Below are 21,878 nucleotides of genomic sequence, written 5' to 3'. Positions count from 1 at the left end.
TTACTATAATCAATTTTAATATAAAGATTGTCAAATATAAATTACTTAACACAAACTTACTTTTCATCAAAATCAAATTTGTAAAATCAATTTTATACAAATTTCTGTTTGTAAACTGTAATCCAAAGACACACTAAATAGTTTAGAATAATTAATATTAAAAAGGTTATATTTTTTATTGGATGTCAAATGATAATATTTGAAGAGAATTATCTCTAACAAAAGAATAAACGTGATTTTAAAATTTAAAGAAAAAGTTATGAAAGGGTGATAAGAAGACAATCATATGCAAGGTTGTCCTGGTTTGATTGTATGGTTACACTTAAAGAATGGTTATATTCATATCAAAGCTTAAATTGTATCTATAAAAATTGAACTAAAGCACGTAGTGACAACTGAATAGCTCTCAAAAATCCTTGGCTCCAACGTTATCGACTTTGAGAACGAGGATGCAGATTAGGAAAATAGTTAATTAGGTTGCCACTAATAAACAGATATTTAGGTGTCACTCACAACTGTACTTTATGTCTTCTTTTGTCCTTGTCATTTTCTACCCCTTATTTGTTTAGCATAGGCCTGATCATTCTTTTTTATTATTATTAAATTTTTTTACCGAGGTTAAGTATAGTTCTTGATAGTGTATCAACATCTAAATAAAATAGAACATGGAAATCCAATGTTGCACATGTATAAAACATATCTTACAGTTAATAGCTGGAGTCAATAATCAGTAATATGATATATGAACCACGTACATTTCGCTAAATTGCCGTGTCTATCGGACACGACATTTACCGACACTCGTCCGCTATACGTGGTTACTTTGTCCAACCATGTCTTAATAAAAAATAAAAAATTCTTCTCCGGACACACGTTTAGACACATCTAAATATCATTACGTGTCAGCGTGTCCAGTCTTATTCTTAATATATATTCTTAAAATAAATTTAGATATAGTATATATCATTATTTATTAAAACAAAAAATATTTTAAATACTTGATATAATTAAAATAAGACATTAAAAAATTTAATTTATATTTTAATATCAATAAAATATTAAAATATTATTATGATTTATCTAAAAAATACTTTATATTTTATATGTATGTGTATCCCTAGATCATGTAAAAAATTAAAATTCGTGTATTGATGTATCCCATATCATGTCGTATCCGTGTCTGTAACAGTTTCCATGCATCATAGGATATTAATCAATTTTCACCTCAGCATGGCAGCTGGGCAACAAACAATGATCCTTTCTGTCTCACTAAGTTCATGAATAGAGGAGTTAGTTTCGAAGACATGCAACTTTAACTTATTGCATTTATCTTAAAGAAATAAATATGATGACTTGATAAGTATGGAAAGTCATTTTGTTATAGGTGGTTATCGAGATTTTTTTTTGACGTGAATATATGATAGGCATAATTAAAATAGTCAAATGTCTCAAATTATTTAATAATTTTTAATTGTTAAATTTGTATAAAGACTTTTTCATGTAAATATATAATTCATGTGAAGTGTGACAAATAATTAATTATAAGTTGTAGCCATTTGAAATAATGTTACTTTTGATTGATTTAAGGTTTAAATAAAAAACACAATTATCTTTCAAAATAATAAATATTTTGAAAATAAAATGATCCGAATATTTTGTGTGTGCACTTATTTATTTCCAATTTTTTAGAATTAAAAATAAGATAAAAAATAAAAAAGATAAAAATATTTATTTTTTGTACTATAAAAAATAAGGTATATAAAACATGTGCACATAAAATAAAATATAATAAAAATATTATTTTTTTATATAAATATATAATTTTTTTTGTCAGGTAGATTAGAGAGTTCTCAATTTTATGTATTACATTACAAAATTTGGATCTTATAAAATAAAAAAAATTAGTAAAATAATAAAGTGAAGAGTTAATTACTTTTGATTTTATAACTTTCATAAAATATTTCCACTATCTTAATTTAAGACTTAAGAATGATCAATTCATCACACATCACTCTATCACTATATCATTTAAGTTTTTTTTAGTCAGATGGATTAGACAGGTCTTAATTTTAAGCATTATTCATGTATTACACACTCACACACACTACATGAGTTCATAAGACTCCGTTTGGTTGATGTATAGGATGAGACATAGACACAAAGACACAGACATAAAGATATAGACATAAAATATTTGTGTCTATGTATTATGTTTGGTAAAAATAATGAACAAGACACAAATATTTAAAAAAGATTGAATTACCCTTCAGTTAACCACAATTTTATCAACACCACTGCACACCTATCACCTCAAACGCTACATGTCATTACTATTAAATTTTTATTTCTTTTCGTATTTTTTTTCTTCTAATATCATCTCAAATTATCATTCAAATATTAAATATACAATTTTTTTTTGAAAAAAAATAGAAAATCAAAGCCTAAAATTTACCAAAGATTAATTAAAATTTAAATAAATAAAAAATTAAATGTATAATTTTTTTTTGAAAAAAACGGGAGAACAAATTTGGTTGTAAAATCTAAAAGAGGAAGTAAAAAAAAAAAATATTTGAAGAGATAAGAGGACAAATTTTGAAAATTTAAAAATTGAATAAGGGTAAAAGAGTAAAAAATTAGTGTCTCACAAATTGTGTCTCAGTGTCTCATCAAATTGGAGGTACACAAATTTAGTGTCTCCGTGTCCTCCCGTGTTCATCAAAATTCTGTATCTCACCAAATCAAACAACAGACATGTGTCACCGTGTCCATGTCTCATTGAGACATGGATATCAACCAAACACTACCTGAAGAGTTCATTTTCTTGTGAGGTAGCAACCACTAGCTCCAAGTCTTGGCTGCCTATATCACTTGAGTTTAGTCTTTAGGCTTTTAACTTGATGAATATCCTAGTGCAAACAAAAAAAAATAAATTTTTTTTTATCATAAGCTAAGATGCTAATTATGTCTTTAAAAAAATTCCAAAAATAAAAACCAAGTTCTAATTTTAAATTTTTTTGCACAAGATAATATGCACCTATGTTATCTTTTCTATAAATATGTACAAAAAAATAACTCTCAATTTTTAGATCTCCAATTATAAATGTCTCTGATAGGGGTGCATATGATTCGATCCGGTCTGAAGATCCGGCCCGGTCTCGATCACTTTAGGGACTAATTTGGTGTGATTTCATCGGGTTTAGGGTCGGGTAAGGGTCTCAAAAATAAACCCGGTCATTATTTCGGGTCGGGTCCGGGCCATAGCTCGGGTCACCCGATGGCCCGGTCATCATGCACAATTAATATTTTGTATTATTAGTGATGGATCATGACTATTCTTATGTGGAATTTAAGTATTGTAAACCTTAATATTTTGTGTTATTAGTCATTATAAGACTATAAGTTAATGTTTTATGTTTAGAATGCATAAGACTTTAGACTAATGCATAATATTGTGTTATTTGTATTGATTTAAATATTTGGTATTATTAGACAATATTAGTATTAATTGTGGTTATGCTTTAATTTTGAAGAATGGTTGGTTCTTGTTATATTTTTCTAAGTGAATTTTATCATGTTAAATAATGGTTAGAGTCAGTGGCGGAACTTGAAACAAAATTTTGGGGAGGCCAGATAGAAAATAATTGTCAAAATATTTTTGATATGGACTCCATTTAAGATAAGCTCGTCTAATCTCATCTCTCTGGTTTGGGTGATATTACCAAATTTAAAGCCGTTTTTCAAGATCTAATTCCAAAAAGTTAAGGTTAAAGTTATCAGATGTAACTTTTTGAACTTTTGAAGGTTATATCTCACTTTCTTCGTGATTCATTAAAGTAGAAGAACTATCTACAGGTGTTGATATTGTAAAAGTTATATGTTCTCCTTCTTAAATATTAGCCTTCCTCTTAAAAAATGTATCAATTCTTTGATTTTTTATTATTATTTTATATAAAAATTTGAATATATATCCTGTAAAATATGTAAAGAAGAAGTTAGAAGGACAAATATTAAAATTTATAATATTTATTAAATTTTTTATCAATTTATACAAATACAATAATATTAATACTTATTGAATATTTTATTATTTTTTATCATATAAAAAATTAAATTAAAATAATAAAATATAAAATAATATTAAATTAAATAAATAAAAAATATCTAATTTTTTATATTTGAATTTAAAGATAGAGAGAGTGTTGTTTATTGAATTTATTAGATACTTTAAGTCATAGTAAAGTATTTAAGTCAATTGAACTATTTTTTATCTTTTGAAAAAGTACTACTAAGTTTTTTATAAAAAGTTTGGGGGGGCCATGGTCCCCCCTTGTCTGAACTAAGCTCCGCCACTGGTTAGAGTCTTAGAAATTTGGAATTTTAAAAGCTAGCTTACAAGAAGGTATCAACGTAATGTAATGTTAACGGCCCGATTTTCACCCGGTTTTCACTCGGTATAATTGTAGCCCGAAAGTGTATTGGTTTTATTGGGTCCAGGGCCGGGTTCGGGTCTAATAAATAGACCCGGTGTATATTTTGCGTCGAGTATGGGTCACATCAAACCCAGCTTCACCCGGCCCATGTGCACCCCTAATCTCTGATTAAGTTTTTGGATGATTGCTCAGATTTCTGAGATTGTTCAGAAGAGAAATAATAGTATTAGAGTTGCATTGTATTATAATTCTTTTCAGGTCCATGGTCCATCCTATCTAACTTCTTATTTTCGTTACACACTACAATTTTTTTTGTCGAATATGTTGCATGTGTCACAAAATTGGGCCAAAGCCCAGTACTGCATAACATTGAATAATGGTTTTTGTATTTCATTGGCCCAAACAATGAAAACCAAAAAAGAGGGTTCATCAACCATTCAACCGTTAACCCATCAATCTCACTGCTGAAAATTGGAAAGAGTTTCAGCTACCGAGCTACCCCACTTGCCGCTTGCTTCATTGCCACACTTCCACACCCAACTGCTCCTTCTTCTTTCGTTGCTTTCTTCACTGTAAATGGCACTTCAATGACTACCTCCCTCTGCAATAGAACATCCACCAGCTCAAAGTTTCAATTTTTAAATTCGTTCTGTCGTGGGCACCCCAATGGCCCCTTCCATGCCATCTCCGCCACCAAGCTACGCTCTTTCCATCAGGGACGACCAATTGGATCCCAAAGAAGAGAGCAAGTGCGCTTTCCTTGTGGTAGCTCTCTGCCCTTGTCTCGTTTGCTTCATTATCCTCTTAATTGCACTCTCTATCATTCTCGTTCTCAAATTCCACTTCTTTTGCCACACCCCTCTTCACTTCTTGCTCCACAAAAAGAACTGCTGAATTCCCATCTTAATTTCTTATTAAAGTTTCCGTTTGTCAGTAATTCTATCGGTTTTGCTACTCTTGGTAATGGTGATGCTGTTTTTGGGGTTGAATCTGGCATTGATAATGATGAAGAAGATGATGATGATGGTAGGGATTTTAATGCTGAGTCATGTGCTGATCCAGATGAGGTTGATAGAGTATGCAAGGTGATTGATGAATTGTTTGCATTGGATAGGAACATGGAGGCTGTTCTTGATGAATATGGGGTTAAGTTGTCACATGATTTGGTTATGGATGTGCTGCAGCGGTTCAAGCATGCAAGGAAGCCGGCATTCCGGTTCTTTTGTTGGGCCGGGGGAAGGCCTGGATTCGCCCATGATTCCAGAACTTATAACTCCATGATGCATATTCTTGGGAAGACCAGACAATTTGAGACGATGGTGGCAATGCTTGAGGAAATGGGGGAGAAGGGCCTTTTGACAATGGAGACTTTCTCCATTGCTATCAAATCCTTTGCTGCCTCAAAGGAGAGGAGAAAAGCTGTTGGGGTCTTTGATCTGATGAAGAAGTACAAGTTTAAAGTGGATGCTGATGCTATTAATTTGTTGCTTGATAGCCTTGGCAGGGCAAAGCTTGGTAAAGAAGCTCAAGCAGTTTTTGAAAAACTAAAGGGTAGATTTATGCATGATTTGCGAACTTACACCGTACTTCTTAATGGTTGGTGCAGGTTAAAGAACTTGCTAGAGGCAGGGAGGGTGTGGAATGAGATGATTGATAAGGGATTTAAGCCAGATATTGTTGCACATAATATTATGCTTGAAGGGTTGCTAAGGTGTAAGAAGAAATCTGATGCCATTAAGTTATTTGAAATCATGAAGGCCAAAGGTCCATCTCCCAATGTTAGGAGCTACACAATTATGATTCAGGAATTCTGCAAGCAAAAAATGATGGGAGATGCTGAAGAGTATTTTGATGAAATGATAGATCGTGGGTGTCAACCAGACACTGCACTTTACACGTGTTTGATCACTGGGTTTGGGAGGCAGAGGAAAATGGATTTGATATCTGATCTACTGAAGACAATGAAGGAAAGAGGTTGTCCACCGGACGGGATGACCTACAATGCTTTGATAAAAGTGATGACAAGCCAGCATATGCCGGATGATGCAATGCGAATATACAAGAAGATGACTCAAAGTGGCATCAAGCCTACCATTCACACTTACAACATGATAATGAAGTCTTATTTTGTGACAAAGAACTATGAAATGGGACATGCCATATGGAATGAGATGCATCATATGGGGTGTTGTCCTGATGATAATTCCTACACTGTATTCATCGGAGGCCTTATAAGACAGGGCAGGTCAGGCGAGGCATGTAGATATATAGAGGAAATGATAGGGAAGGGGATGAAAGCTCCTCAACTTGATTATAACAAGTTTGCTGCTGATTTTTCTAAAGCTGGGAATCTTGGCATACTTGAGGAGTTAGCTGAAAAGTTGAAAATTGCCGGTAAATTTGAGGTCTCCGATGTTATTGCCAGTTGGGCTGAGATGATGAGGAAAAGTGCCAATAGAAGAGAGCCTACATATTCAGGTGGGCGGTTCATATAAACACTAAGCATGTCAAACGTGGGCGGAACCTCTTTGGTACTAGAATGTTATAACGAAATTTTATTGACTACCAGTCATCTAGTTTGGCTTCTAGTTTTTGTCTTCTGGTTTTGTACTTTGTATTTCACTATTTGTATATTGATATTAATGTTGTTTGAAAATTATAAGCTAATATTGTATGATGTCATGTACCACTTTGAATGAAAAACAGTTATTCATATATTAATAGATTGTTCATTAAAAGAAAAAGACCAATTGAACATGGGTGATTTATGAATTTTTAGTAGCTATGGAGTAGCATGAGCATGTAAAATATTTGCATTCCTTCATGTCACTCCATTCAAATAAAATATCAATAAACCCGGAAGAAAATTTAGAGATGTTAAAAAAGGGATGTATTGGATGTATACAATGAAAATGAAAGGTATTTTTTCCATTATTGGTAATTTTCTCGATAAGACGATAATATTGGACAAAACTTGTAGTGATAATCTAAAACAGTTTGTATAGTGTCTTTGAGTATTAATCAAATGCTTTACATAATAATTGTCATTGTCTATATTCTTTGGTTACACAGAAACTACTGACCCATAAGCATTAGCTTCTGCTATAAGATTGACAATCCTTTTTGCCCAATACAGTTCTGCCAATCAGCTTGTAATGATTCATGCTAATTATTGTTTTACCACAATGTTTTACATGCTATAATAATAAAATGATTTCTGCTTCTTTAGTCTTCTTCACATAGCATGGTAACATATTACTTTTTACCTTAGAACACAGGCTGTTAAATTAAATATCTATCACTGTAATGTAACTGTAAGTCCTTCACCTTAGCAAGCAAAAAAGTAAACAAAGCTGAAAGCTCTGTAGCCTGAAGTCCTTTTAAGTTATCCTTATTTCAAACAGTACAATATTCAGGCCTGCCATTGGTTCTATTCCTACAGAAATTGCCCCATGACCATGACCTAGTCTTTTTGTCTATATTTCCAAGTTTGTGAAGTGTGGAATTCAGCAAATTTCAGAAGTAGAAGAGTTCAACAACATAGAGAAGTAGGAAGTGAATGAAATAGGAAGGGAAGCTGCATTAACAAAAAATATTGAACAAAATTTTCAAAGTTATAATCTGAAATATGTGAGACAGAAAATACTTGAAGTTGAACCATGAAGTTTATTTTATTCATCATCATCTGACATTGGAAGCAACAGTGTGAGCCCATAACTTGAGGCTATCTTTAATGTCATTTTCATTGTTCAAAGCAGGAACCTTCCAATTCTTCAAAGGGTTCTCTTTCTTTTTCTTATGGACCTTCCATGCTTCTGAAAGGTAAGGTCTTGGAACTGCAGCCTTATCACAATTCTCCTCATCTTCTTCTTCTTCATCATCATCATCATCTTCCTCATCTTCCTCATTCCTGACACTCTTCTTCCCTAACCTTTGCAAACCAGGAAGGATTGAAGCCAAGCTTGAATCTTTGTCTTCCTCTGAGAAAACAAAGCCAAGATCCATAAACCCTTTAAGCTCCTCAAATTCAAGGTCTGATAAACTCTTGCTTCCCCTTCTCTTCTTCTTCCTTCCTCTGCTTGTGTTGTTGTTGTTCTTCTTATTAGGAAACCCTTCAAGTTGCACTTGCACCTGTGCTTTCCTTTCACCTTGTTCAGTGTCCATGATGTCTTTTCCTGAAAGAATGGTTTGAAGCTTTGATGGCAACATGTCAAGCTCTGGGGAACTAGAATCATCATGCATGGAGCATGTCATGTTGTCCAATTGGTCGCTCATAGACCTTGTATGAATAGTTTGGCTGCGCAAAAGCATCGGTTCTTCTGATTCTGATATTCCTTCTTTGGTTTGATGATTTGTGTTTTCATGAGAACTTGATGAACAAGGTTCTTTTTCCTTCATGTCTTGAATCCCAAACCAGCAAGAATCAAAGAGCTTCAACACTGTCTCTGCTTCCATTAATACAAAGAAATGCTTTGGAACTGTATTAGCAGAAGTAGATTTGTCAAAGCATGGTAGATAATACAAGATATATTATATTATTCTTTTTGACTATATTGCCCTTCTTGCACCTTGAAATTACAAGAATAGTTCAAACAAATTATCATTATATAGGGTGTACTGTTTCTGTTCTCCAAGAAAATACAAAAGTTGAGGCAAAACCAAAGGGGGTGTCTGTGTCTACTAATAAACACAGATCTATGAACTGAAAAATGTAAAAGAATTATAGGAACCTGATTGATTACCAATGCTTAAATAACTTAAGCATATATACAATTCATCACTATGTATAGGTTGGAGAATAGTTTGTATCAAAGCACTATTGGGAATCCATTTTGTGTTCTCTTAGATGTTGACATTATATGGTCACATCTCTTTCTGGTTGGTTTGGTGTTTTCATCAAAGTTTTCATGTGGGAACCAGTTTGCCAGGGCAACTATTGCTTCCTTACTTGCTTCCAAACTACACTAAATAAATTAAAAGCATCTATGTTTACTGTGGTCGGCAATAGCTGCAACTTCTAATTATACTTTATTGCAGTGCTGCACATTTTTGCTAGATTAACAGGTATAATAAAACTTTCTTAATGAAAGCTACATTTTCAAGGCTGAGTTTCACTTTTTCTTTTGCAAGTATATGAGAGTTATATTGTTGTTTCTAATCTCAATGTATAGTTATTTGATCGTCCTCAACCAAAATCTACTAATATGTAAATCAAAATATAAAATAGCTAATATGATTATACTTTTATATATATGATATATCCCACAAAACAGGTTAAGAAAATAAAATTTTCTAACAATAATAACTGATCAACATAAATCAAATTAGTTGGAGTTTAGTGAATTATAGAATAAATGAAGAGGTTTAAAGAGTTGGCCAACTGAATTTGGTCCTCCCTCGGCATCGCAAACCACAATTTCGGATTGCCTTAATTGCGTAATAACACATTGATGTCAGAGAGAAAAAAAAATGGAGACATCATTGCCGTTGAATTAAGCTATAGGTGATTAATAATGATTATTTATGAATGAATAATGAAAGCACAACTTTCTTATAACGCAATATAATTACATCATTCAAACAATTAAGAGCAACACACTTTTCTAATTGTCATGAAACCAATTATCCCAAAAAAAAATTAAGCTGATAAAAGGAGATAACGTGAATATTTATATCTCTAATACTCCCCTCAAGCAAGAACTTCTTTTTGGTTTACTTGATTTTTGCATAGACTTTCTTTTTTTTTTATTTGTCTTATGTTATTTTTCTATTTTTAGGATTTACCAAAGTTCGCTCGGATACCATGTCATGAAACTACTCATTTCAAAAGCTTAAACCGATAGAAAAAGATAACATGAATGATTATATCTCTAGTACTAAAAATAAAATCGAAGTAAATCAGAGAAGCAGAATGTTCTGTTAAATGAGCTAATTTGCAGGGACTGGCAGCTTCAATCATTCTGCACGTGCATCTCAAATGCGTTTGTTTCATTCTTTTTGTTTTGAACTCACACAAATGCTTTTTCACCTTTGTTCTTATGTGCAGATCGATCATTTGCTTATGCATGCTCAACATTGACATTGATTGTTTAGCATGAGACTTACATAACTAACTCAAAATGCTCAGCTCTCCTACTTTGGTGTAGTTATTAATGTAGTTATCAAAATGAGTTATTTGTATAACATTTTTGTTTGTCTTACGTATGAAGCTTTGGAAGCTGCACAATATGGAAGGAGCTGAGGTAGAGTGGGACCTAGCTAGCGGAAACAAGTGGTTGAGAGCAACTGCACATGGTTCACGTTGTGACATTGTGACCTTTATTATGATAAGTCGTAACATCAGTACATTATAGCATAGTTGTCAGAACCGAATCGGTGATCGAATCGGTCAGGTTACTGGGTCACTAGGTCACTGGTTCAACCGGTGGGTCACTGGTTGAACCGATAGAACCGGTCGTACGTAAATAAAAAATATAAAATAATAAAAATTTGAATAAAGTGACAATTAGGTCCTTAAAATTTTCGACTTCAGATTAATTATCCCTTGAAAAAAAATAAAGTACAAATTTTGTCCTTCAAGATAATAAACGATGAACACATTATGTCCCTCCATTAATTTATCATGTGAAATTTAGTGGTGATGCTTATATGTCCCTACTAATTAGTCCTAAGTCGAAATCTTCGAAGACCTACTAACTCAATACTCTAAAAAATTTAAAATAAACATCTTTACTAACATTTTAATATGTAAATGTAAATATTAAAATATTTGATACTTATTTTAATAATTTTATAAATTCTAAAGAATTAAAAAAAATTGAGTATAAAACTAAAATTAAATTAAATAAATATAAAATAATTCAGTTGTGTATGTATATAATATATAAAATAATTAGCATAAGTTACAAATGAACATACTAGCTTGGTGGTGCTCCTTGTTGGCTCCTAGCAAGGAGGCACAACACTCCTTAAATGCATTTTTGAATATTGGATCAATTTTCAAATGCTGCTGGAGCACCCAAGACCTGCATTTGTTGGGTTCACCATAGGACCGGCCGGTTCACGAATTACATCGAACCGGCCGATTTTGACCGGTTTTGTCCAATTTATAAAGAACCACCCGATTTTAAGCGGTTCAAATCCTTGTTCGGTCCTTGAATGCATTTTTGAATATTGGATCAATTTTCAAATGCTGCTGGAGCACCCAAGACCTGCATTTGTTGGGTTCACCATAGGACCGGCCGGTTCACGAATTACATCGAACCGGCCGATTTTGACCGGTTTTGTCCGATTTATAAAGAACCGCCCGATTTTAAGCGGTTCAAATCCTTGTTCGGTCCAAAGCTTCAACTGAACCGGCCAGACTACCGGTTCACCAGTTTTCCGGTTGAACCGGCCGGTCCGGTCCGGTTCTTACAACACTGCATTATAGTTTTGTAGCATTGCATCAATGATTCATTGTAATAGTATGAATTGCAGGGCAAATAATAATCTCACTTGTCCTCATCAATCATCATATGATGATGATTCTAGTTTTATGGACATGCAATATAATGCATACAAATTCTCATATATTTTTAACTTCTCACCATAACCTTCACAAATTCTAATTGAGTCTTCATATATTTTTTATTTTTCAACCTAATCTTCACACATTTCAACACAAATACATCTCTATCACATATTAGATATGAACTTCTATCTATTTATATTATTTTTTTGTGCGTTGTTTTTGTATTTTTTCAGTAGATCTATGATGTTTGTTTGTTTTTTATCTGTTCTTTGAAATGTGAAGAAGTTAACTTAGTTTATGAAAACCAATCATAAATTTTTTCTTGCATGAACATTAGTCAAAATTATAATAACGTGTATATACATATATAAATATAGATATATAATCATAAGAGTAATTTATTTGAAATATGTGTCCCATTTTTTGTGATCTATAAAGGTGAGCCGATATATAAAATAATTTTTTATTTTAAAATTATTTTATTTTAAAATATTATATAAAATTTGAAAGAATTTGTAAAAAGAAATTATTTTTCGTTATAAACATGTTTATTATAATTTTTTTTAAATTTTAAAAGTTATTTTATCAAATATAATTGTGGTGCTTGTACTTATTAAAAGTCATTTTTAATTTGATTTTACCAAACGTAAATTTTACAAACCAAGTCTAAATGGAAGCCTATCATCCAAAAAACTATGAGAGGGGGAGAATCGATTATAACACCTATTTGAAATACATATATATGTGATTCATGTTGGTTTCTTTTATTAACTATTTATTTAATATAAGAGAAAATTATATTTTTTTTTGAGAAATTTTAAAATGACACTTTCTTTTCATTTATTTATAAAATGTATATTTTTTTTGTTATAATTTTTAAAAAACCCTCTCTTTAATTCATTTTAAATTTATTGTGTTAACTAATGTTAATTTTATTTATTTAAAAAAAATAAATAAATTTTTACAAAAATATTCTTTTATAAATTATATTTTTTATTAATTAAATTATATTTTATTAAAATATTTTTTAAAAAATTTAATAATTAATTTTTTTTTTTTTCGAGATATCCTTCAATAATCTTACCATGCAGTTCCTCTAGGTTGTACTGTTGATTCCTGGGAGGCATCCAAACCAAAATTGCCTCACCAGTATACCTACAAATAAAACAAATGTTAAGTGACAATTAGATATAATAAAAGAAAGTAATTGAATTCTTACTGCTGCAGACCTGTAATCATTCTTGTTCGGAATGCTACTTGTATAATTCTTTACAAGAGTTGGTATGGACATGTTAGATCTTGAAGTATGCAGTTCTTCTGGGTTGTAGAAAGAAAAGACGAGCGAAAAGAAAAGACGAGCGAAAATATTTTGAATATTTTTTTTTTGTGTGAACTTTAATTAAGCAAAATCTATATATTTGCTTTTTGTTGGGTTTTTTTGTGACTGTTCAGTTAAGTCCACTATCTTTTTTTATTTTGAATTTTAATAACATTAACATCTAATTAGATGTTAAAAAAATCTTTATATATTATATATAGTACATATATAAAAGTAAATTATTTTAAAATTTATTTATTTTTCTCATGATAGTAAAATTATAACATATTAAATAAATTCTTTAAAATGATTATATATATATATATATATAGTTGTTTAATTACGGGAAAAATCTATGAATTGATAATTGATTAGATTCGAGAAGTACCTACGAACTGAATGATCATTGCTCTATCGCCACGCTTTTGTGAATCTATCGGTACGCTTCTTTTTGCCACGCTTTCAACTCTTGCCACGCTTTTAAGAGTGGCCATATGTATTAACCTATCGGTACGCTTATATGGCTACGCTTTTGAAATGTGCCAATAATAAAAGATATGGTATCACTTTTGAAGCGTGCCAATAGTGAAGAAACATGATCCTATTGCCACGCTTTTAAAGCGTGGCTATATCCCTATCATCAAAAAAGAAAATCTGGCATATGCTTTTACCCATACTCTAATGCACTCCAAAAATAATAAAAAAACATTGACAAAAATATGTGAATATCATTTAAAAAATTAATTAATAAAAATTAGTATTACATTAATAAAATTCAAACCAAAGTAGTTATAAAATACATTGGGCTAAAAAATATCAATACATATAAAACTTATTAAAAGTCATTAACTTATTCTATCTCTGTCATTTTTTTGTGTAAAAAATAAAAAAAATTAAAAAATAAATATCAATAATCCAAACATAATGGCAAAAACTCATGCTGCTGAATCTTGTAGCTCACACCATTGTGCTTTAGAAAAAGGAGATAGCCCTCTTAGAAGAACTTCTATAATTTTTGTAGCGCTTGAGGATTTTATACTCTTCATGCATGAATATCAATGCAGTTTCTTTACTTCCCATTCTTCTTACCTGCAACAAGTTTAAAAGAAATGCCATGAAAACACACACAACCATTTTATCTTCATTTAATAATGATTTCAAAAAGTCTACGCACAACTACACAAAACATAATGCAGTTTTGTATTGTAACTATCAGCTTGAAAATGCTGTTATACTTTAAATTGCATATAAAGTCTCAGCAAGGATGCATAAATTGCATAAAGCTAAAACAAAACAATGTTTGATCCATTTATACTCTTGAGAAAAACAAAATTACTCTTTGAAGTCAAATAATTGCCTAGCGTATAGCATTACAAGTTCCAAATTTCATATAGATCAGATACTATAAATCACCTATAAACAGTTTGTAAAATATATTTATATATAAATATATATAATGTAGAAACTGATCAGATACTACATTATGACCAGTTTGTAAAATATAATCAGAAACCTATAAACAATAATGAAATATTAGATACAATCTATATTCATTAGAGACAAGCTATTTTGAGATATCCATATTACTCTGCTGTTGACACAACACCTCAAGCACATCATTACCGATTCAGAACCATCCTTAATGCATGCATATACTCATACATTAGTAATAGAACTAGTAATAGAACTATTAATTATTAATATTATAATAATAGAATATCTTTTTTCTACTTAAGCAATGACTTAAGGATAACACGACTAAAGATAACATAAGCTGCAAGCAATGATGTCAGTGCATTGGAAAATTAAATGTAGGCCACTAGAAATATTGATTTTAATTCCGAAATTTTCAAGTAATCCATGAAATAGATAAGATAAGCAAGGAAGGTCGACCAAATATTCAATTACTGGATGTGAGCAAGAAAAAATAAAAAATAAGAATAAAATGGCATAAGTATAATTAATATGTCAAAGGGAGAAATTCCTACGTAACGTTGGGGATTTGAGTTGAAAAGGAATCAAATGAAAGCCAAAAACATGTGTTTGTTTCCTTTTGGATTGCGTGGTTTTACTGGTTTGTATTTAATGAACCAAAAACCAAAGCAAAGGGTTGGTGGAATTGGAGAGGGACCTACGCTCACACTGTCACACATTACCCCCACTTGATCACATGCACCGTCCAAACTCCCTGTACTCCATGTCAATTTCTTCAAAGGTCTCTATGTGCTCACTCACAAAGCTGAGATACAAGGAGGAGGAGTGTCTTTTACTCTTAAGGCTATTTCACAACTTTCAACAGTGTCTAACGCAAAACACAATTAAAATTTAAAACCGGGTAAAAGTCCAAAAATAATGTACCTCACTGGAACAGCTAAAAGACTCCTCACACCTTTCTGACCAAGCTCAACGAGAGTTTCATGTGTATATGGTTTCAACCACTGTACCGGACCCACTCGACTCTGGAAATTCATCCAACAATTCCATAAGAAACAGAGGCTCTAAAAGGTAAGCCAACAATTCAGCAATTAAAAAGCAAGTTAATGAGGTCCAAACTAACCTGATAAGCAAGAGTGTGCTTATTGTTAATTCCTCTAGCTTTCAACTCCTGCATAATCAGATTTACCATCACTTTGTGCACTGATAAAAATAATAATAGCAGTAAGTAGAAGCAGAAGTAAAAGTATTGATATGAGGTGCTCCATTAAGTAGAAGCAGAAGTAAAAGTATTGATATAGTGTATATGGGGCTTTTGCAAATATTAGGTTATTTGAGTGTTTGAGAAAAAGGTATACAGGAACCATATCATAGATATTCTACAGTTATTCCAGGGTTGTGAAAGTAACTCATCTGACTATATTCTGTGATCAAATAATAAATAAAAGGGGGAAATAGAGACAATGGGATGAAATTTACAATAACAACTTCAGCTTGCAATTATTTGATATAATCAGAATAAAAGTATGCCTTTATAATATAGAGAACTAAATTTCCAATTTAAAAGAAGCAAATGATATTATGTTTACACATAACAGTTAATAACATGATACATTCTAAAGAAAAACAGAAACTTAGACTCTTACTATGGCAAGTAATTACCACATCCCAACCTGCCTCTTCACTTCAAAAAGGATACAAAGCAAACAGGACAAAGAAGATACATATAAAGAGAAGATTTATTAGTGTTACTATTATTACCCTTAGCCAATGTTGAATACAAAGGACATGCAAACCAAATAGTACCATTCTGTATCTGTGAGATCCTCCGGAGACAGTGCTGCTGAACGCCTTTTGGTTTGAGGGCTGGCTTCTACAGCTTTGAGGGACTTGTATAACTCTCGAAGCTGCTCACTCCGCTGCAACCCTATCTGATCAAAATTGAGTTCCACTCCTTGACTTGTCTTCCTTGTCTTAATGTCTCCATTGTAATATCCTTCCCCCCAACTCAACACCCTGCTAAATGGGCACCATGAATAGAAAGAAATTGATTTTGAATAGTAGTATTATTGAATTGTGGTGTTGTCTAAGAAGCCATTGTATTGAGTTGTTCATATTAGAGAAGAAGAAGAAGAAACAAGTCATGATGTGTCTCGTCATATGAAGTCCATTGAGGTATTTTCACAAACAACACATATTCAAGAAACAGAAAATGAAAAAAAAATCACAAAACAGAACTGAAATTCAAGGAAACAGTTAGTTAGAAGTTAGTACAAGGGTTGGGTAGATGAAGTAGACCAGAATATTGCATAGCTCCACTGGATGCTTCTCACAGACAAAGCAAGCTGTTCCTTGAAGTTCTCCAGCAACATTTCCTTGTTCTTTGGGTTCAGGAAAATAACCTTTCAGCTTGAATCATACTTGATTCTCCCCATGAAACCTAAAAAATGAATTTAGCAAACTCTTAAAAAATTTGGCCTAGAAAACACATTGGTATACCAGACAACAGCTGACAGAATTTATATCTTTATCAGTTTTACAAAGGGCATTTGTGAAGAATACAAAAATAGAAGAATTTTTATAGGAAGGATAAAATCTGAGTTTCCAATGGCATTAAATACATAGAAGTTCACTTTCTCTATAAAATCATTTCCCTTTTGTATTAGTAAAACTCTCTCTATACCAAATCATATCCGCAGAGAACACATTAGGATAAAAAGTAAAAACATATATCCAGGCCCCAAAAAAATGAGTATGAACAGAGGATACTTATTTGATTCAGGTCAAATGCTTAACTTCCTACCACCAGATTATTGCAAAATTACAGCATTTAAGCTAGGAAATAATTTTCTTTTGATGAAATGCAAACCGCAGTACATAAGCCTATTACATGTCTTGAAGGTTGAAACTTCTTTGATGGAGCTGCCTGCAATTGAAACTTTTATCTAACTATTCAATTCCATTAGACAAAATCAAATACAAGAACGAAAACGAATTGAGCACTCACATAGTTGCATAGAACTTCCAACACACCTTCATCACAGATACACTGCTGCACCAAGACCGTTCTAGGTGGCAGTGCACCAGAGACCCTCACACCCTCAAGAAACCTCCATTTAGTATTTCTTTACCAAAAAATTGAAGACAAACATCAGAAACCATTCCAATAAGCAATTTACATCATAATCAAACAAAATAACAAATGATCATATCACTCAAACCTTATATCAAGTATCTGTACTATTCGAATAAATGCATGTGTCATGTAAGGCAAAGCACATATAATAAAATAGACAATCCATCGCATTCCCCACACCAATGCAATCAAACTAGAGAGTTCACCACATAATAGAAACAAAACAAAAAGAGAGGTGATTACAGTTGCAAGAGATGATTATATAAGAAAAGAAAACATTAATCAGCGTTATGGTGAGGGTTGAATAGAGAAATTTGCGGAGGGTTGAAACAGAGAAACAAAAAGGGATTAAATCTTTAAATACGTACCTTCTTGTGTTATGGTGAGGGTTGAGCGCCGATTGAGGGAGGAACGACGATTGAGGGAGAGGCAGCGACGATTGAGTCAGCGTCGACGGAGGTAAGGTTTGAGCGAGAGAGAACGAGCGCTGATGGAGGCCTTGCGAGCGAGAGTGAACGCCGACGGAGGGCGCGCCGATGGAGGGTGCGCCGGCGGAGGCAGCACCGATTGAAGTTTCCAAGAGTTGTAAAAGAGGGATAAAGGGTTGCAAGTTGAGAGCGGGCTACGACCTGAAAGATGACGATGGATTCTCACTTCTCAGTGATGAAGAGGGCTGCGAACTGAGAGAGAGCTGCGAAAGTTTAGGGTTCTTAGTTGAGTAATGGAGAGGATTCGAGGGTTTGGGTTCTCACTTCTAAGTTAGGGCTCTTTTGAGTGTTCTGATAAAGAAATTAAGTGTTTGAGTGAGAAATTAAATTAAGTGGGAATCCTATCGTCACGCTTTTTTAGGGTCCCAAATAATTAGAGTTTATAGGCACGCTTTAAAAATGTGCCCCGTATCCTGACAAACTAGCCACGCTTTAAAAGCGTACCTGTTTCTTTCTATGGGCACGCTTTTGAAGCGTGACAAAAAAAGGTGGTCAAATCATAAATCAGTGGCCACCCTCATAAAAATGTGCCAAAATCTCTCTATGGCCACGCTTTTGAAGCGTGCCAAAAAAAAGCGTGGCCGAATCATAAATCAGTGGCTATCCTCATAAAAGCGTGGCAAGAAAAAAGGGTGCCAATAGGCCTTTTTTCATATTACTACTTGAGGTATCTAATTATATTTTCATATTTTATATTTGTTACTTCTTCCTTATTTATTTGTTACTACTTGAAGGTAACTGCTACTTTTTGAAAATATCTTTATCCTCTCCAACTCTAAATTTAGAGGCCTTGTCTGGTGGGTTATTTGTCGTCCTCTGCTAATAGAATTTGTTAAGTCGAAAAGATTACGAGGTACATTTAATTTGTCTGCATCTCCTTCTAACATACTTATGACAGTTTTGATGGAAGGACGATCTGATGGCTGCCACTGAATGCATTGTAGTCCAACAATTGCAATTTTCTTTGCAAGTTTATTGTCTTCCTCATCTTCGATGTGTACATGAAAATCTCCCCCATCAAGCAAGTTGTGCATCCATTCGGGGTATAAAATCCTTAAAGACCCCTCAACTTCCATCTCTATGTTTTTCCTTCCTCCTACCATTTCAAGCAACAATATCCCATAGCTATAAATGTCTGCTTTGTAAGACACATTTCCAAAGTTTCTTGAGACAATTTCAGGCGCAATGTAGCCCATGGTTCCCTTGGCTGCTGTCATTGAAACTTTGCTCTGATCTTTGGAACACAACTTGGCAAGCCCAAAATCAGTAATCTTGGGAGTGAAGTTGTCATCTAGTAAGATATTGTGGGGATTGATGTCAAAATGAAGGATCTGTTGCTCACAACCATGGTGAAGATACTCAATGCCTCTAGCAACACCAAGGGCAATTTGGTGAAGCTTCTCCCATCCAAGGAAGACGTCCTTGTTATCTGGCGTGGATATGAAGTTTTGCAATGAACCTTTTGGAAAGAAATCATAAACTAGAGCACAATGAACTCCTTGCGCACAAAAGCCAAGTAAGCGAACCACATTGACATGGTGAATTTTTCCCATGGTTCCCACCTCGTTGGTGAAATCTTTTCCTTTACCCTCCGTGTTGCTGTTGAGTATCTTGACAGCTACGCCGATTTCTGAGGAGAGCATGCCCTTGAAGACTGCTCCATGACCTCCTTCACCCAGCTTGTCCTTGAAACCATTTGTGATCCTCTTTACATCAGCATAAGAGAATCTGGTAGGCTTGAGTGCCCTGTAATCTTCCAAGAACTTGTCAATTCTTGCTCGATCTTCTCCTTTCATTCTAAAATGTTGATAGATCTTAAACACTGCAGTAGCCACTGCTGCCAGCAGAATTAAACCTGCCACAACACCTATATATATGGACATGCATGCATGTGCAGGCGTATTAGTATATTATCATATTTATTTACATAATCTCAGAAACTAATCAGAAAGATAAATCATTTATTATATAATTAATGTGTATCAATCACCTGTGGAGTCAAAGAGCAAGTTATTATGATGGTGGCGGAAGCACTCAACTTCACCTTGAGTGCCATTGTTCTTCAGTTTACATCTCTTGCCTTGTGTTTCACACATGCTACAATTAGGTTTCGACCACCACAAATTCAAAGTATTGTACAAATCTACCATTTCTGAGTCATAGAAGGTTGAAGAAATGTCAAAAATCTTGGTGCAAGATACGAGATTGGAACTGAGGAGTGAATCGTAGCTGTCAGCAACGTAAATGGGGCAGGAGAGTTGATATTGCGGATCGGGTGAACAATTGAAGAAAGATACATCGTTCAGAGTCTGATCCCGACTGAACTGGAAAGGAGAAATTGAGGAAGAATTTTTTATGAGTTTGAGCAAGTGGGTGGGAAGGCAATTTTGCGTGTCAGAGACTCGGAAATAGTTATATTCATATTGGATATCAGTGACAAGGAGTTTAAGTGGGACAGGAGAAGCAGAGAACTCAATGAAGGTGTCATGAGAATCAGAACAAGTGAGATCAAAGGCAGGGTAACCGCAGTGAGGGGGCTCCTTGTCTTTAAGACGGAATGGGAATCGAATCGGAGGGCCATGGCGTCCGCACCTGTGTCCTCCACACCCATCTTCACCGTGGCATATCCCCGGCCCCGTGCCAACCAGTATTAATACCATCATCAACATTAATGAATTGGAATTGCTAATCATATTTGGAACAAGATATCCTTCCACCATGCTAATTGAAACTAAAAGATTCTGGTGGTTTCTAATTAGATACAGAGATGCCAGTTTTGTGCAGATAGTACACTCAAAGTCAACTACTACAGGGATATGGATAATTTGACATAGTCAAACAACAAATAATTCATTCACTTTGACAGGTATACCTTTGAAATTTCAATGCATAAACAACGGTCAAAAGAGATTATCCTTCGTTTTCTTCTGTGTATGCACATCATTTGCCTGGAAATTTCCAAACAAATGCAGAACATATATACTGCAATTTCAAGGCCTCACCATCCTTTTTTTAAGAAGGGATAAAAATTATTCATTCCATCAAAATACATCTATTAAAAAAGTATTTATACTCATATAAAATATGTTTAGTTCTCTTTATAATGAATCTAGAATTTTACAAATAATGTATTAGTGTGTTTATTTATCAAGATTATTTTAATAAAATTCAATTTCATTTCAATAAATTATTACAAAATGCGTCCCAAATTAAAAATATCAAAATTATAAATATTTGTCACAAAACTGATTTATTTACATACTCGGATTTAATGATTCTTGTTTGGTAGTAAGAGGGAAACATAAGGTGAAAATGAAATAAACTTCACTTTTGGCAAGCTGTGGTTATAAATGGTCAGAAGTGCATTAATACAACCATGAGCTGCAGCAGAGTTCCCACTCCATCAGTTCTATGTTTTTTGATCAGTAGATGAATGAAACTGAGTTGACTAGAACTTCCTATGAAAACCTCCCAGACTATACATATTTGCATTTTGCAGCGAAATGTGAAATACTAGACCACCAATCACATTATATTATGTCACATGGCAAGAGTCTCA

The 21,878-nt window shown here is 33.1% G+C and overlaps 3 protein-coding genes across 14 annotated transcripts; 1 reads left to right on the top strand and 2 right to left on the bottom strand.

The window, feature by feature from the left end:
- Positions 1–4,874: 4,874 nt before the first annotated feature.
- LOC112783571 (pentatricopeptide repeat-containing protein At3g62470, mitochondrial) lies at positions 4,875–7,174 on the top strand. Its single transcript, XM_072229616.1, has one exon. It carries the CDS (start codon positions 5,018–5,020, stop codon positions 6,923–6,925), a length of 1,908 nt encoding a protein of 635 aa, XP_072085717.1. The 5' UTR covers positions 4,875–5,017; the 3' UTR covers positions 6,926–7,174.
- Positions 7,175–7,795: 621 nt separating this feature from the next.
- LOC112786679 (uncharacterized) lies at positions 7,796–9,418 on the bottom strand. The gene has a single exon (XM_025830049.3). The coding sequence runs from the start codon at positions 8,883–8,885 to the stop codon at positions 8,112–8,114; it is 774 nt and encodes a 257-aa protein (XP_025685834.1). The 5' UTR covers positions 8,886–9,418; the 3' UTR covers positions 7,796–8,111.
- Positions 9,419–13,969: 4,551 nt separating this feature from the next.
- Positions 13,970–21,148, bottom strand: LOC112783903 (rust resistance kinase Lr10). 12 transcript variants are annotated; one of them, XR_011878220.1, is made up of 8 exons: positions 18,200–18,615; positions 17,703–17,820; positions 17,586–17,621; positions 16,970–17,135; positions 16,457–16,714; positions 15,819–15,866; positions 15,620–15,720; positions 13,970–14,350 (listed from the first exon to the last, which is right to left on the bottom strand). XR_011878220.1 is itself a non-coding variant. In XM_072229118.1 (8 exons), exons 1-2 carry the CDS (start codon positions 21,037–21,039, stop codon positions 19,030–19,032), a joined length of 1,887 nt encoding a protein of 628 aa, XP_072085219.1. In that variant the 5' UTR covers positions 21,040–21,148; the 3' UTR covers positions 13,970–14,350; positions 15,620–15,720; positions 15,819–15,866; positions 16,502–16,711; positions 16,970–17,135; positions 17,703–17,820; positions 18,200–19,029. The 12 variants fall into 12 exon arrangements, 2 of the variants coding, with proteins under 2 accessions (XP_072085219.1, XP_072085220.1); XR_011878215.1 differs by having other exon boundaries at positions 16,457–16,711; XR_011878217.1 differs by having other exon boundaries at positions 16,502–16,711.
- Between the last annotated feature and the right edge of the window lie 730 nt (positions 21,149–21,878).

Source organism: Arachis hypogaea, chromosome 20 (assembly GCF_003086295.3).
Source record: "Arachis hypogaea cultivar Tifrunner chromosome 20, arahy.Tifrunner.gnm2.J5K5, whole genome shotgun sequence".
Taxonomy (NCBI): Eukaryota; Viridiplantae; Streptophyta; class Magnoliopsida; order Fabales; family Fabaceae; genus Arachis; species Arachis hypogaea.
Note: the sequence above shows the minus strand (reverse complement) of the source record. Positions and strands in the feature narration are given on the sequence as shown.

What these genes read in the sequence shown, in the direction of transcription:
- LOC112786679 (XM_025830049.3), bottom strand. Translation starts at nt 8,885, where the DNA reads ATGGAAGCAGAGACAGTGTTGAAGCTCTTTGATTCTTGCTGGTTTGGG.
- LOC112783571 (XM_072229616.1), top strand. Translation starts at nt 5,018, where the DNA reads ATGACTACCTCCCTCTGCAATAGAACATCCACCAGCTCAAAGTTTCAA.
- LOC112783903 (XM_072229118.1), bottom strand. Translation starts at nt 21,039, where the DNA reads ATGGTGGAAGGATATCTTGTTCCAAATATGATTAGCAATTCCAATTCA. An exon ending in CTTGCTCTTTGACTCCACAG is followed by an intron (nt 20,187 to 20,309) that starts GTGATTGATACA and finishes CCATATATATAG; the next exon opens with GTGTTGTGGCAGGTTTAATT.